Source organism: Lagopus muta, chromosome 8 (assembly GCF_023343835.1).
Source record: "Lagopus muta isolate bLagMut1 chromosome 8, bLagMut1 primary, whole genome shotgun sequence".
Lineage (NCBI taxonomy): Eukaryota > Metazoa > Chordata > Aves > Galliformes > Phasianidae > Lagopus > Lagopus muta.
The window spans coordinates 6,390,007-6,407,121 of record NC_064440.1 but is presented as its reverse complement, the minus strand read 5'-3'; the positions used below and the strand labels follow the sequence as shown (position 1 = coordinate 6,407,121).

General features: G+C 38.7%; 1 protein-coding gene across 11 annotated transcripts in view; it reads right to left on the bottom strand.

The window, feature by feature from the left end:
* TMEM163 (transmembrane protein 163) overlaps window positions 1-17,115 on the bottom strand; it is a 107,684-nt gene that overhangs the window by 37,377 nt on the left and 53,192 nt on the right. For all 11 annotated transcript variants that reach the window (XM_048953901.1, XM_048953898.1, XM_048953900.1 and 8 more), the window contains 2 exons: window positions 2,509-2,552; window positions 1,312-1,403 (listed from right to left, as the gene is read on the bottom strand). In XM_048953901.1, the coding sequence (XP_048809858.1) occupies window positions 1,312-1,403; window positions 2,509-2,541 (125 nt within the window). In that variant the 5' untranslated portion in view covers window positions 2,542-2,552. The remainder of the gene's footprint in view (window positions 1-1,311; window positions 1,404-2,508; window positions 2,553-17,115) is intronic.

Sequence of the window (17,115 nt, the reverse complement as noted above, 5' to 3'; positions counted from 1 at the left end):
GAATCAATGCCACATCAGTTTTCTATGACAATTAATTCCAAACTATTATGCATGGAATCGCGCCAGAAGGAGATTCACAACACTGACCAAGCTGTTGCACGAGCCCTAGTTAATGAATTTAAAAATACTGCTTACAGTTTTCTTAGTTTGTAGGAAAGAATTATGAAGACAAGTTGTAGTTCCTTCTGTGTATTTTTTTTCCCCTTGAGTGTACCAGTAATAAAAAACCCACTTTCATTCAGGCATCCCTTTCTGTGGAAGGGACTTCATTAGAGGTGTTTGAGGACAAAAAACTATCACATCCCCCTATGTAATACAATGATATTCCATTCCAGTGGATAGTGGAATTATCTTCAAACAAGCCAGACTGGGTACTACTAGCAGTGGCAATGCAGAACCAGAACAGGGCAGATAAATGTTCTACAGTGTTGCATCTTTTGCATCTCAGTGTACTAGAAATGTGACCAGGAGGTAGAAGCTGTCTTTATGCACTATCCAGAACAATTCTTTAGCCAAAGTCAATCTGATCTTCTCAGGTACCACATGCATCACCAGTGAAAATGCTACACAATGAAATGACACAGATTACAGTCTCCACTGTGGTCAATACACTGCTGCCATCTAAAGATTATTTTTTCCCATAGGATTCTAAAAGCAATCATTAAATATGCTTTCTTTTCAAGCAAATACATTTTTCCCTAGAGAAGACATGCAAATACTGGTAATACTCTTATTTACCAAGACAATAATTGTTCAGCAATAAAAAGGAGATTGTGTGTGTGCGTATGTCTCAATTTGTATAGTAGTACAAATAAAGTATGTCACCCTGGTACCAAATCACTAATAGAAACTCAGTCTTATCAGGTGTTCTGTAACTTCAACTTCTAACAATATCACTAGAAGATAAAGAGATTTATGTTTAAAAAGAAGGCGTTTGACATATATTCAGTGTTTTTAAAGGTGGCACATACATAATATAAACAATTTTGAAGGGATACCCTGAGAAGAATAACAGAGAAATAGGCAAAATAAGAGACTTACAGTCCATTACAGATTGCAGATACAATTCTTCTAACACAGACGCTGCAAGGAAAAAAGCCCAAAGCCCTAACAATTCCTACACTGACCAAAAGGAAAATGAAAATCACAAACATAGGGAATCTGCTCCAGTACAGTTTATGTGTTTGGGTCCAAGCAGAAAATGGGCATAAGGAATGAATACTTGCAAAATGTTTTTTTCTCAACATCACAGCTTGACAGCCAAAGCTCTGCAGGCCTATATCAAAGCCAAAAGCAATTAAGTGTACTTACATGTACTCCCTGTGTGCAGAATGTACAGCAGCTGCGTTGCTGTAACGCCACAAAACTATCGCTGACGACAAAACATCCAGGGTAGCATCAAACTGAAAGAGATACAGTCAATTGTTTTGTGGTCCAACAACATGCCCACAAATACTAACAGCAACATATTTACCATCCTGCTGCACAGGCACAAAGCAGCTACAAATAAATCATTTTAATGAAAGTAGGATTTACATTCATTAAATTGATCTTGCCATGTATTTTTGCACAATGATGCACTTCAGAACTCATCCAGTCGAGCAAGAGATTAAGAACTTTCTACTTGTAATCCATGATCTGGATCTGGAGGAGTTAAAAAATAAATAAATAAACTGATACTGTGGAACCACAAGAGTTACAATACTGCAAATATGATTCATATGCAAAGATTCTAAAAGAAAAGTGTTTGAAAATGCCTGCCAAATATTTCTTTCCCCTGAAAATTCATGAATTTTCTTCAGTAGGACATTTTGTTTCAAAGCAAAGAACATTTAACTTTGCCAAAATCCCAGTTTGTCAAGATTTCATATTTCTCTATTTCACTCTTAAAACAGAGAATGTTTGTATTTCCAGCAAATTAAGAAACGACTTCAGGTAATATCTACAAATTTCCAAAAAAAAATGTTTGAGCCACTATAAAAACTTTCATACGTCAAACTTTCTACAGAGTCAATCTATCTTTCAAATTTGAAAGTAAATGCTAAACTGTTTGAAATCAGGCACTGTGCATGTCATAAGGAAATTTTTTGCTCTGCCACTGATCAGGAGAACCATGGCAACAATTACAGAAGGAAAGTGCCAAAGTCTGCTGTAGTTTTAGCCTCGCCTTCCAGTAGGAAGGACATGCAAAGTTCAGAAGGAATTTTGCTCAAAGTTTAACAAGGGAACAGAGTAAGTTGATAGATTTTGTAGAAGATAACCATATCTGGTAGATAATTCCTACCAATGATGAGATATAAATATTAACTCCTGTGTAAGCCTCAGCAGTCAGAAACCAAAGAATTAAAATGAAAATATTTCCATTATTCCTTCCAAAGCTTTACTTCAACAGTAATTTTTCTAATCCACCATTGCATTTGTACATGTTACCATGAACTTACAAAAAAAGTGTTCAGAAAGAGCACATGAAAAAAAAGTAGAGAATATTTAGCTCTTATTTCTACTTACAGCAAATCCAAACGATGATGCACTGTATCTCATTACGGAGACAGCTAAAGGAAAGAAAATGATTATTTAGAATCATTTAAATATTTTATTTTTATTTATTTATTTATTTGTTAGTATCCTTTCTTCTCTCGGCTGGAAACTAGAAAACTAGTTTCAACACATGGACTTAGCTTCACCCAGCTGCTACTAGAATAACCTGCCCAACACTTAGAAAAAGGGTACGAGACCTAGAGGTCATCAAGAGATGTTTGTCTTTCTTTAAAATAGTGGGATAAAGTTTAGCAGAGCATTCAGAAACCAGTGTTTATGAAGTATGCTGTCTTTCAGATGAGGTTCTGAGTAAAATAACAATTTCAGACTTTTAGAAAAATTCCCGTCCCGAAGTGCTTTTTGCTCCACCAAGGCACAAGAGCCCACCTGACCACCAGCTGGCTGACATGAAGTTATGCAGGCCCATTCACACACCTTGTCTGTCATCTTTTTGCCAAAAAGCCTATGTGTTATTCACACAGCCACAAGAAATGTTTCAAATTCCACTGAATCAATGATTTCCAAAAGCAGAAGTAGTAATGGGAAACATTTTAACCAGCTTCACTTTTGACAGCGTTTTGCCTCTAAATTGACTCTTTAAAAATAGGCTAAAGTTTAGGAGGAAAAAAGGTGTCGTTTAGATCATTTGATTCTATGCATCCTAGTTCCACCATCTCACAGCTTCCAGTTGTAGACAGTGCTCTGCAAAAAAAAACCCACCCCCAATAGCACAGAGGAATCCCGACAAAGAAGCACAGAAGAGAAAATGCCATCACTTGGATCTGGGACTGCATCAAACTGCTTTTGGAGGCCAACAGCACTGCTATGGCTATGAGCAAGCCCCCAGGCACCGAGCAGCTGTGGTTTCCTTGCTGCATTTTGCAGACTGAGGGTTGAGAGCAGGACTAAGTGAACCTGTTCTCCCTGATCAAAATGCACACAGCACTCCAGTTCCAGTACTAAAGCTGACTATGAATAAAGCACAGGATTAATTTTACCACTTTTTCATCAACAGCTATCTGCTAGTTTACTATTAAAAGTACATTTTCATAAAAATAAAGAGCTAAAAAAAAAAAGACTCATCAACAACTGTCAGTCTCAGGCTGACAAAAGCAATGGCTAGTTTTCAGTATTTCATCATTCATTAGAACAGCTTGGCAGAACAGAGCTGCTGTGGTATGACTGTTCTTTTCAGTAATTGCAAGCTACAGCTCTGTGGTACTTATCTGAATAAACAGCAATTAAAATCTTGGAATAAATAACCCTTTGTTTATTCATCTAACATCTAGCTCTGGACACATGCATGCCATATATCACAAATATTTAGACTCTCGTTACAAAACATGAAGAAAAGTCAAGTTCCTTTCCAGGTTCACTTTTTCTCAGTTGTAAAGTATTCAGACAGTAAGCATGGATTTACATCTCCCTCTTACTACTAAATCCAGACTTCCCACCCTTCATCACCTAGGTGAAAAAAGAGCCTCTATTTCTTGGTCAGACTTGCCAGTCAAGAGCTACGCTTGACAAGCTGACGTGAGCCTGCAGTGTTCCAGCTGCAAGTTTAAACACTTCATGGCATAAAAATATGTTTCCCATCGGATTTCCATTGCATGCTTCCTTAGAGACACACAGCTTCAAAAACTGGAGAAATCGCACTACCAAAACTGGGCATTCACAGGTACACACAAGGTTGCTCTGTTCTGGGAGTTATTGCCTTTGTACTCTAACATTCATTCAAAGCCATACTTTCCTCCTATTTCTACTTCTAGACTGCCTTCAAAGTGGAATTCACTTGCCTCTTGCTGGCTAGTGAATAAGAGTGGCAGAAAAGACTTTCTGAGGGCTGGTATCCCTAGCAATCCCTTGTAAAATGCTACAATAAAAGACCAAGTGCTAGAGATCGCTGACAGAAGGGCTAGGGACACTCAGTCCTTGTGCCTCCAGTATAACTGCCATGCTCCATGAGCTACACACAGCATTGCAGGAATGGATTAAGGAGCTCTTGCTGAACCCTCATCCCAGCCCCTCCTTTCTCCTCAATGCACATTCTCAGTTACTCTCAGATGAGCTTCTGATGTTAAAAGAATTAAAAAAAAAAAAAAAAATTAAAAGATTCCTAATCTCCATATTAAATCAGGATGACAGGAAACAAGCAATAAGGAAAGAGTAGCACAGGTAGCTTAGATGTCCCGTGGAGCCACAGTGTGCATTTAGCAGCTACACTGACATGTCAGTGGGAGCCTGTGTTTAGCTGTTCTATCAGCTAAACTGGCCAGCATTTCATTACCTCTACAACAATGCAGATAATCCTAATGCATTTTCCTGACATTTGTAAACAGAATTTGCAAGCGGTCAGAAACTAAAAATAGAGGCAGCACAGTAAGACACAAATCTACCACTGCTTCTACCTGGACAGCAACATCAATTTGTGAGGTCTGCCAAAGCACAGGTCAAATTTTCCTATAATTCCTTTATTCCCACCAAACTAATTCCAAATAAAGAAAAATACTCCCTTAACCACAGATTTCTTTCATTCCTGTTCCTACGTGCCTCAGAAAAATCCTATGGTCAGGCCCCTAACAAAATGGCACCAATGTAAGCCCCCAGCTGCCTGGTCTCCCGTTAGCCTGTGCCAAGTTTAACCATCTCAAATGTGCTCCCAGAGATTCTGCACTCATAGGAACCCCGGGGCTCTCTGTTATCTGTGTAGGGAGAGCACCTGGTACCGTTTTGTACAAACAGATAAGGCAAGAAAAAGGACAGAGAATTAACTCCGCCTCCAGTTCTCCCAGCCAGACACCTTTGCTTTGCAATGAATGGTTCACAAAAACATCTCCTCTGTCTGTCAGAAAATCTTCTGTTACCTACCTGGAGAGGGGACACTATTTTGGGGAAGTTTTTGGTGGGACATAGCAGGTTCATCTTAACTTTAACCTTTTGACAGATACACCTGTATGCCTGCACATAAAATGCTGGGGCTTCAAAACACATGACCTTCACTTAGCAGAAATCAGTTGATCATTTAAACATCACTGAAAATGTCAGGTTTATTACTATTGTAGCACTGTGCATATCTTGCAGGTTGTGCAGAGCAGAGCGAGAGGACTGGAAGCTGTACTGCATCAGAACAGGAACTGAAATACAGCCTGGTTTTAGATCCCAGTGTTGGTAAAACATCAAAAATAAATACTTCAAAATAATTCCATTCCAAACCTGGGAAACTAAATGAGCAATACCTTTTTAAAAAGCCACAAAAACGTTCCCCCCACAGCAACCAAAGCAAAGAACAATCACAGCTCTTTTGCCATTAAAACTTGATGTAAATTCAGCTGATGTGTGCCAGTACCAGCTGGTACACACTTATTTCCCCAGGTACCTTTTTTCCCCCCACATAGAAATTTTACTAGTGAAATAAATGGAGTTTATGCGCACGCCCACAGTTCCTGCAATATGCTACAAATAACCATGGCACAGCCAGGATCTGGGTGATGACTGCCAGACATTTAATCTGCATGGGCAGAGCCAGTGCCATCCATCAGCGTTATGTACACGTCATCAGTGGCAACAACATCTTCTGGGCATGTCTTCCATTCATACACTCATGTAATAGAATTTTTTGTTTGTTTTAATCTATTGCAATGGTAAAATATTTAGCAACTACAGATTTCCATAACATTCTTGACTTCTGTAAATTACAACATTGTATATCATTTATTTTCCCAATTTACTAATAAACAGTACTGTCTCAGAGTATTGTGAATTGTTTAACCTAAAAAGTTACTTCCAATTTGCTGACATCTTCGAAAAAATAATTATTCTTATCACCTCTGATTCTCAGACCTCTTTTTCTGGAACTATTTATTTTTCAAAGCTTCAGTTTCATAACTTTTAAATAATCTACTTATTGTGGTTCTTGCAAAGAATAAAACCAATCAGTTCTCCCTTAATTCCCTTTGTTCACACATTTTCTCAGAGTATTTTTCTTGCCACTGCATCACTGCCTTATGGTAAAGTACCGTGAAACTTCCATTTCCAACAATAAATAGCCACAGTACTAGCTTTCAAGCAGGCAGTATGGATACAGTTTTCCCAAAAAGACTATTCAGCAAACCATGGTGCTCACCAGTTGCAGCAATCTCAAATAGCAAAGCTGTCCAGACTGAAAGTTGACTTACTCTCTTGATTCACTTCAAATAATTTGCCTTCATGTTCCTATTTAGTACTAGAAGAGCACCCTGCACCAGGGGAGGGTCAGGCTGGGTGTTAGGAAAAGGTTCTGACCAGAGAGTGGTGGTGGTTATGGAATAGGCTGCCCAGGGCAGTGATAACAGCCTCAAGCCACAGGAGTTCAAGAAGTGTTTAAACAGTGCTTTCAGACATAGGGTTTGGATTCTGGGAATTTCCTGTGTGAAGCCCAGGAAATGGGTTCAACTATCTTTGTGGGTCCCTTCCAACTTCAGATATTCTGCAATTCTGAGATTCATGCTTTCACTGGCCCGTGCCACCAGTGAGCACACCAGCTCTGGAACTTAGCAGGACTGAACTACGCCCTCTGGTTTTTAGATCATGAACTATGAAAACATCCTAATGAATTACTTTATAAATGATGAAAAAGTTATCCATGTGGAGAGAACAATCAATCACTTTTGTCTACAGTACACACGAGACAATTCCCTAGAGAGTACCAGTAATGTGAAAAGCAAGCAGTTAATGACAAAGGGACGCAGATCAAGAGTAAATCAGTTCCAGATTTCAGTAGTAGTAATGTCTCTTCTAACAGCTGCTGAAATTACTCCCATAAACAACAAGCCTTCTCTGACACACTTTGGTGCGTATAGCACTAAAACCTGATAAATCAAATACACCACAGCAGTCTGGTCCATGTCACTCTTTCAACACAATGAGGCTAAATTACATGAGGAAAGGGAAAGCCTTTTGAAAAAAAAAAAAAAAAAAAGAAAGAAAAAAAAAAAAAACAAACCACACAAAAAACAGAAGTAGTCAACTACAAAAAGGCAGAGTTACTAAGGTTGCTCAGGAGCCCGTGCCATGAGCCCAAGCACCATGCAGAGCAGTCACTGCAGTGTCCACTCAGGGAGGAAGCAGGAGCCTCCTGCTCACCATCCCACTGCTTCACATACTCCTTGCTTCCTTTCTCACATGCCAACCTTCTGTTTTCAAACGACATTATCTGAAAATAAATCATACCAGGGGAGAAAAAAAAGAGAGAGCTAGAAAAGGAGGAGCGCGATTTTAGTTTAGTTGTGGCTTTGCAGGGGGCAGGAAGAAGAAGAGCGTCCATATGTTATTGCTCCAGTTTTCTCAGGCTGAGCTTTGTAAAGATGCTAAATGCAAATGCTTGCATTTAAGAATAGGGCTATTTTTAACACTTAACGTTGTGTAAGAGACATGTCCTTGCATGCACATGGTGAAAACCCTGCATATTTGAATATACAGGTGCACAGTTTAACCTGCTGCATTTCAAACGGTGGCAGTTGAATCACCTCCAAATAATTCAGTGCAGTGACATTAAAGCACAGCGTCCTTTAGTAATATCATGTTACTGAAACTCAACGACAATAACTGAAAAAGTTTAAAATGTTGCAAATTACCATAACTCCATATTTCCCTGGGAAGCTTTTCCTGTTTGTAATTACAGCCCAAAAGCTTTGCAATTTCAAGCTTGACACCAGCTTCCAAAGCCAAAGAAGGCAGTTTGGCTCTGAACACAAACAAGGAATAGATGTTACTTTGGCTGAAAAACACCACAAGTGACCAGAAATGCTGAATGATGCGATGCTGAACAAACTCAACAGCTGTTTCTAAAGCCATGGGGCCAAGATTTGTAACCCTCTGTATCCAAATCAAGGTTATTCCACTTAGGAGACTCTCTGGTGGCAACTTCTTTCCTATTTTGTTGATGTTTTACTGACTGGAGGTAAAGTTGGAAGTGTTCAGATCTACAGTGTAATGAATTCTTAGGAATTTAGTCAGTTGCTTTAACCTACCTAAGCAGAATAAGCAAGAGGTGAAGATTTATAAATGCTGACTTAACTGGGTTTTTGGAAGCTTCACAGAAACCCAGGGAACTCATGCTCACAAGTTGTGCTGAAGTCATTAACAGCTTCAACTGAGGCTAAATATCTTTTACTGGAGATCCATCAGCAGAGCCATCCAGCCTTTAGCTTACAAGAATGCCCAGGCTGGATGCTGCTGGCAGGAGTCTGAACTGTTAATAAGCAGAGCTGAGCTGAAATACTGTCACTTTTCTCATGTCCTGGGAAGTTCGTGTCCTGGGGTCACACTGGAAAGACTGAGACATCCTCACAAATCAAAGAAAAAATTATTTCATAGGCAAGCTCCAGCTCAGACAGATAACTGTAGAATTTACATGCATGGATTTAGGCTAACTGTACAGCCCAACCAACAATAAATGTGTCTACACACACACACACACACACACACACACACGTTTTAAATTGCACACAGCATTAAATTGCAAAATTCTGTGGCCAACAAAGGATGTACGTAACTAACCAGAATGCCTGTCCAGCACCCTGCAGACCTGGTTTCTAATTAGTAAAGTGAAAAACCATGAATTTCACTTTCAAATCTTACAGTAAACATCTGGGACAACTCTGACTGGCTCTCCAACAGAAGATCACAGCCACATAGCTGTATTTGCAATGACCTCAAAAATAATCTAAAACAATCAGAGCAGTCCCTTCATTTCACAGGTAAGGAAAGAGAACTGGATAGAGGATTCTAAGAGATTTGAGGGTAATGGAACCAGAACAAGTGCACTCTGAAGTGTAGCTGTTGAGAAAGGCTGCTAGATCCACGTGGTTGTCACATCACACATCGTGCTCCCTTCTTGCATAACTTTTGGAAAGGCCTTAAACATTCCTTTTTTTAGAGTTCTTAGCTATAAAATGCCACTGAAGTATTTCAACATTTCAAGATATTACACACACGAAAAGCAGTTTGCCATATGGAAGCATCTAGAGATTCTGCAAAGAATGACAGCAGACTCCAAGAACGTCACATCTATTTGGATAAGTTGTTTAGTATGGTAATTTGCCTTTTATGATGTTTCACATTCTAAAAGCACTGCCTTAACTTTTAGAAACGCAAAAGTTAAATACTGAAAATGGCAACCCAGTTAAAAATGATCTTTATAGCATTCCCTTAACAGTTGTAAGATGCTCTATTTTTACACAAGTATTTCAACAGACCTCTGAAAACCAAAGCAGACTCGCTTTTCTATAGGAATACAGCAGCACTGTAAAAGTGTAACAGGCACTGAATAAAACATAATGAAAATAATTTTGGGTTGTCCTTTATCGTACATTACTGTAATGTAATTATAACTTTTTTTTAACATTTTTAATTAATTGTCCTAATATTTGACGCGACTAATGCAAACCCACTGATGCGCTGTTATTAAGAGCATTTGTTATGGTTATTACGAGCAGTTTTTCTTTTCTCTTAGAGTTATATAAAACAAATGCAGTGAGTCTCCAGAACACAAAAGTGATTATTTTTGGCAACCTCAGGTTTACATACTTTTCAAAGTTCTTTAATTCGGAACACAGAAAAATAGGTCCTCACAAAACTGTCAGCTGGACATCTAACAATGAAGATACCCAAATTAATTATGTGAAAGACCTATTATAAACTATGTTCAAACTCAGTTAAATGAGAAGAAATAAAACAGGCTGGTTGGTTTTGACTCCTTGCTTTGAACAATTTCTGGCAAAAAGATTTAGCTGTGCTCTATTTTGCCATTGCATATAAAAGCAACAGGAAATCTGTTAGAAGGAGTGGAGGTAAGCTAAGGTACTTGCTTGACACTTCCCTTGTTATTTTTGTCTGGTTCCTCCCTCAGCTAACAGGTGGCAAGTCCTGCTCTAGAAGATAAAAGAACTAGAATAAATTCTCTGCAAATACACCTTGGTGATTTAAAAATTCAAGGCTGTTTCCTTCACTGGAGCCCGTTTGTGACCTGATCTGGTTCACGAAGGATCCTGGGACAGGGAATAGTCACTGCAACCTGGAAGCCAGAGGGAACAGAGCACAGCCCAACACAGCAGGGCAGCAAGCTTTCTTTCCAGAGCCAACTGTTCTTCCATGCAGACCAGCACCATCCACAGCACTTCTTAGACTAATCAGAGACTCCTGTCACAACTGTGTCCCTCCATCAACAATGGGAGCAGTGCAAGAGGGGAGCCTAATTATGCTTGTTTTTATTTCCCTACACACCGCTTTCATACAGAGATTGAAACATGGTATGCAAAGATAATGCTAGAAGAAATTCATACTCATGTCATTGAGTCGCATATTAAATGTTTGGTCTCTGAGCACTGTAATGACATTACAAATATGAAAAAGAAGTAAGATTTGAGCTGGGAAGCTTTTTTTATCATTGAAAAATAATTTGACTTCTTTACATCCTTTTTCATCCTTCCTATAAATTTAAGAGACAGACTACATATCACAGTAATCCCCATTTTAATTAGATGGCTAACAAGCTGTTCCAGAACCAAAACAAGCTGCCAAATACAATTAAACAGTTGTCAGAATATAGTGTGATAGTGTAGAGATTTCGTTACAAAGGGATATTAAGAATGCAAAGCATTCCAGACACCTCTGTAAATTAATGGAGAAATGTTAAGTCTGTCTTCTTATTTTAAAACATTATTCCAATTTTAAGTTGCTTTTTGGTGTAGGGAGTTTTAGATACTCCCACTGACTGTAAGAAAGGCCATTCAGATTTTTAGGGCTGTAGATGCAGCCAATGTTGGCATGGAGCCATTTAGCAACTCACACCTGTAAAATCCTCACAGGGGAGTTCCCACATTCTCAGAATCTTCTTTTTAAAAGTGTAAAACCACCAGCAATCCTCTTACTGGTCTGCACATTCAAGAACTCATCTCTTTGGGGTATTTGTCAGACACATAAGTTCAAACATAGAAAAAGTGGGCTGGAATAAAATGACACTTATATGGAAACTGGAATAACTGCCACAACTTTGCACGTTCTGTTTACTGGTCAATTTTGCTAATATGAATAAATATACAACTGACTACTATAGCTTTGAATCTGTAAATACGATTATTGTTTAATTTTATTTCTGTGCTGTGCTATCAACATCTATTTAGATTTATTGTATTATTGGATATCTCATGGCACATTATTGCCTAGAATCTTACCCTATTAATCATTTCTATGATAAATTAACTGGAAAGCAAGTGACAATCATAAATGTCATCTTGCTGTTCATTCAGACCAACAGGCTGATTTTATCTTGTATTTCAGTAGCAAATCATGAGATCTGATCAAAGTAACATTTCACTTACATTCCTACCTCTGTTAGAGAAGATTATCTTCTTTGTACAAAACAGTTAAGTAATACAGTTAACTGCAAGCAAAATTACTGATTAAAAAGAGAGAGAATTGCAGGCTTGTACATATATGTTGCTACTCGCTGTGTGTAAGCAAGCTGTTGAATGTATTGACTTCCAGCCAAGTGTGGTTATTCCCAGGATATAGCATCTTAGAGTTCTCTAACTGACAGATGAAATGGTGCTTGCTGGCTTCTTCCTAATGAAGGCCATTTTGTAAGCTTAGAAGAAAAAATAGTAAGCTGTCCAAGTATAGCTTGGATATCCAGCTCTCATTCTACAAAAGCAATCATCTCTTACTTGTATTTAGCTTTGCCTTTAGTGGAAGGCATGTTAGCTCTTCACTATCTAATAACTTCACTATTTTCTGTTCCCAAATGCACTTTAAGCTGTGCAAGTCCAGAAGGCTTTCACTTTGCTGGACCTTGTTTGCCCATATTTTTTTTAAATAAAAGATATTTTGTTCCTTTTGTTAGCATGAGTTCAGCTCAGCAAGTAAAAGATTGCAAACCCTCTACTTCTCATACGTTGCCAGAATGCGAAAAAGACTGGGTTATTAATTCTTTTGTACAGACTACCTAACAGTGAAAACTCAGCATCCATAGCCAGATTTAATTAGAAATCCACGTTCTGAACACAGACACTTCTGCCAAGGAAATCAAAAGTCAGGAAGAAGAAAAGGAGATCCTGTGTTATCTTTTTTTTATCTTTCTGGGCTGATATATAAGCAAACCTGTCAGATGGAGAAGCAGCTGTCTGATAGTTCTCTGTTGACTATGACTGTAGGAAAGAATTGAAAGCCCTTCACACAGATCACTTTCTCAGAGTGCTAATCTTAGCAACCTATTGCTAAGGGCCACAATAAAGAAGCTTGTCATCAGTCCTTCGGTGCTGTAACACAGACATTCTACTAGCAAGGACAGCACAGAAAACAGGCACCCAGAACACACAGAACTGCACTCCAACTGGGCTTAGTGCATAAAGCCAATATATTAGGTTAGCTGTGGGCTCTGAGACGTTCAATAAAACCTACAATTAAACACGAGTCTTAGTAACAAATTCCTTTTCTTCTGTGTTTATAATAAGGGTTTGTAGCTTTATAATGCAGTAATTGCAAATAAAAGTTTATTGGAAGTATGTGATACTGTTGTTTTTAATAAAAACATTTTGAAACTATTCCAGTCTTCCTCTAGTTGCACAATCTTAATAATAGGTAGGAACCAGCATGAAATCATACTCTGTAATATACAAAATCAGGACAGTCTTAACAGCTCCTCTGGAGAATGCAGTGTTCTGAAACAGTAAATGGTAAACATAGAATCATAGCACCATAGAATGGCCTGTGTTGAAAAGGACCACAATGATCATCCATTTCCAACCCCCTGCTATGTGCAGAGTCGCCAACCACCACACCAGGCTGCCCAGAGCCACATCCAGCCTGGCCTTGAGTGCCTCCAGGACTGGAGCATCCACAGCCTCCTTGGGCAACCTGTCTCAGTATCACCACACATAGCACACTCCTTTGCATTTCTCCAGTTTTAGAGTAATTAACTTGACACGTCCACTGCTAATTTCAATCAAAGTCATCAAACTTGCATTTCTGTCTCTGTTAGAGGAGTTTAATTTACTTGGACAAAAAATGGTCCAAGTAACATCAGATAAGATGTGATGTTAAAACATTAGTAGATTAAAAGGCTTTAAATTACTACTTACAACATGTAATCAAATTAATAAAACTCAAAGAACACCAGTTAATTCCTGTTTTCCATGCACTGCTACTCTAAGCAGCAGCATAATCCCAGGATAAACCCCTTCATGTCCAACAGTATACACCTTTTAGCAAACACAGGGGTTTTGCTGTCGCTCTTTTTGTTATACAAGCTTTTAATTAGAAAGAAATGGCATCAAGACTAAGAAGAAATTTTCATTAAGAGTTAGTAAGTGAATACAATGGCAAGATCTTTAAATAAAACTGTGAATGATTTTTTTAATGCTGTACATAACTCAATGGAAATGATTTTTCTCAGTTCTTTACTTCTGTCACGGAACACACACAGCAATGGTTTTTTGATCCATAACTTCGATGTTCTTAGATGACCTAACAGGTTTTGGATTAAATCTGTAGCTTTATACTGATGCAAGTGGAATCAATGAATTGTTAAGTTCTACTGGGAAAGAATTTGTAAAACAAGGTGCAGGTGTCTGGGAGCTGTACAAAACCGAATACAACAAAGACTAGATTACTAATTTCATGGCAAGTGTCAAAAAATGCAATTCTTAAGAGAAAAGTTCATTGATACAGAAATAAAGTTAAAAAAATGCATGTATGAAGCAAATCAAAACAATTTTATAAACACTCTATAAAATTAGCTTTTTACATACTAGCGCATACTGTCTGCATGCACCAATTCAGTTTCCCCTCATAGCTCATGTTCCCCTGGTGTTAGGATTGTTTTAATTTCTATCTTGCAGTGACCTGCAGTGGATGTACAGCATCCCTTTCCTCTCAGCACTACTCTGAACTTGCACAGCTCCATACGAAAAAATCACTACCAAAAAATCTCGCTGCAAAACAGATTTAAACAGAACTTCAAATAATGCTTGATTGCTTTTATATGTCTGTTGTATTTGTGTACAATGAGATTAGTTACCTTTTTATTTTTTAAAACTGAAATACCTAACACCTTTTCTAGGTCCTTTTTAAAGCCAGGCTAACGACAACAACAAAGACTCATCATCCCTGTTAGTCACCTTCTGCACCATGACATTTACAAAACCTTGCTGGCATGCAGTGACTCACTGTACTTGTACACATTTCCTACACTTTGAGAAAGATCAGCATAGCATTGCCATTGGTTAAACAAGGAGAGAACTGAAAATCAATCATCAAATGTAGTTACATACCCCACTGTAATACAGCACTCATCATTAGACTCGGATCTCACCCAGTGCCCATCAAAATCAATGAAGTGATTTCATTTGATCTGAGCATACAGATCAACAATTTATATTGTAAATATTACCTTATTGTCACTCAGTATCAATGAGAAAGTATATATACTTACATAAGTGGACTGTTAACCTTTCATAAAAATGCATTAAAACCTATTAAACATGACGTAGCATCCTAAGTCACTCTTGAAGGATCTATAAAGCTCTGTAACAAAAGATCTTCAAATAACAGGTCTTGTTTTTGAAGCTAATCAACTAACAGAATGGAAGAACATATACTCTTTCAGTGTTACCCTAAGCCCTTGGTCCTCTACACTTCACTAAGAATTCAAGAAGCTGCAATAAAGTGCAGCAAAGCACAGTTCATGCCAAATAAAAATTTTAAAAAAACAAAGTCATTTGTATGCATCTTCCAACTAAAGAAAGTTTAGCAGTGCAAAGCAAAATACGCTGCCGTGTGTCTTCATGTTTACATAGGTACAAAAACACACAAAATGGGAGGAAGCAAACCAAACTGAGCTGACAGATGTGGCAATGTACTACATTTGGAAATACACAGAATGGTCCCTACAGGCTATATGATAAGTTGTGAGAAGTTACATTACGTTAAAGAACCCGAAAGAAGAGCCACACTTAAGACCCGTTAGTAGCACATCCTTCCTCAGATCCCAGCCACGTGCCATCAGCAAAAACTCTTAAAAGGGGGAAAGAAAAGGGAACTATATCGGTGCTTAAGCAGTCTGCCAACTCAACCAGTGAAACCAGCTATTCCTTTTCCCAATTTTCTAATACAACATAAGCTGCCATAGCAAAATGAGAGAAGCAACATTCAATGGTTGGGTTGTGTGTTTCATGCCATTCTTCTTGCACATCCTTTCTTATTTTTTTAAACTAGAGAAAGCCTTGATTCTAAATGAAGAAATCAGCAGGCCAAACTGCTCTCATTCTTTTCAAGCACAACAAAACAGGCGGGCTGCTGGCTTCAGCTTGGGCAGACCTAAGTCTTCTGCTTTGTCCAGTCCTGACATCTTCAGTTGCTGCCATGACAACACTGACAGCCACATGCTGTGAAGTGCTCTTACTTTAAACATTGTATAAATGAACATAAATCTTTCATATTCCTCAGGCTGCTATTGTTTGTGAAGTGGGTGCAACGTTCCTCTTCTCAGCATTATTTGAGGGAGAAATATTATAAAAATCATTTATATTGTTGTTAATTGAACACTGAAAAATTTTGACAACAAAACCCAGCATAATTTTCATACTTTTTTTTATGAGAAGCACTGAGGCACCGTATCCTGACTCAGAAAAAGACAACTTCAACAAACTTTGTCTTGAAAAATTCAACTGCGTTGGAAAACTGAGGACCTTCACTGTAACTTATGCTCCATAGGGGAAAGGATTTTTTTTTAATGTTTTGACAGTTGGAGTGAGCATTTCAGAGGGATCTTCCATTGATTGTTTTAATTCCTTTTTGGTAGTATTTATAAACACTGAAAAATTTCTCAGGATAGAAACACTCCTCTGTTTCCAGCTGAGCTTCAAAGTACAAAGGTGACATCATGCTTTCTTTCCTGCTTTCTGCACTTGAGAATCTGTAAAAAACCTTAAAACCATAGTACAGCTTCTACTACCATGGACATGTTAATCTCTAAGCGTCAACATTATTTTCAATCTACATTCAAAAACGTAGTTGTGATAGCCCTAGGAACAAATGGAGGGAGCTCTGGAGGGGAGCTCTGCGGAAAGGGACCTGGGTGTCCTGGTGGACGACAGGTTGGCCATGAGCCAGCAGTGTGCCCTTGTGGCCAAAAAGGCCAATGGCTTACTGGGGTGCATTAAAAAGAGCGTGGCCAGCAGGTCAAAGGAGGTGATCCTCCCCCTCTACTCTGCCCTGGTAAGACCTCATCTGGAGTACTGCGTCCAGTTCTGGGCTCCCCAGTACAAAAAAGACAGGGATCTCTTGGAAAGAGTCCAGCGGAGGGCCACGAAGATGGTGAAGGGCCTGGAGCATCTCCCCTATGAGGAAAGGCTGAGTGAACTGGGTCTGTTCAGCCTTGAGAAAAGGAGACTGAGAGGGGACCTGATCCAGGTCTATAAATATCTAAGGTGTGGGGGGCAGAATGGCGAGGCCGGACTCTTTTCAGTGGTGAGTGGAGACAGGACAAGGGGAAACGGCCAGAAACTGCAGCATAGGAAGTTCCGCACAAACATGCGCAAG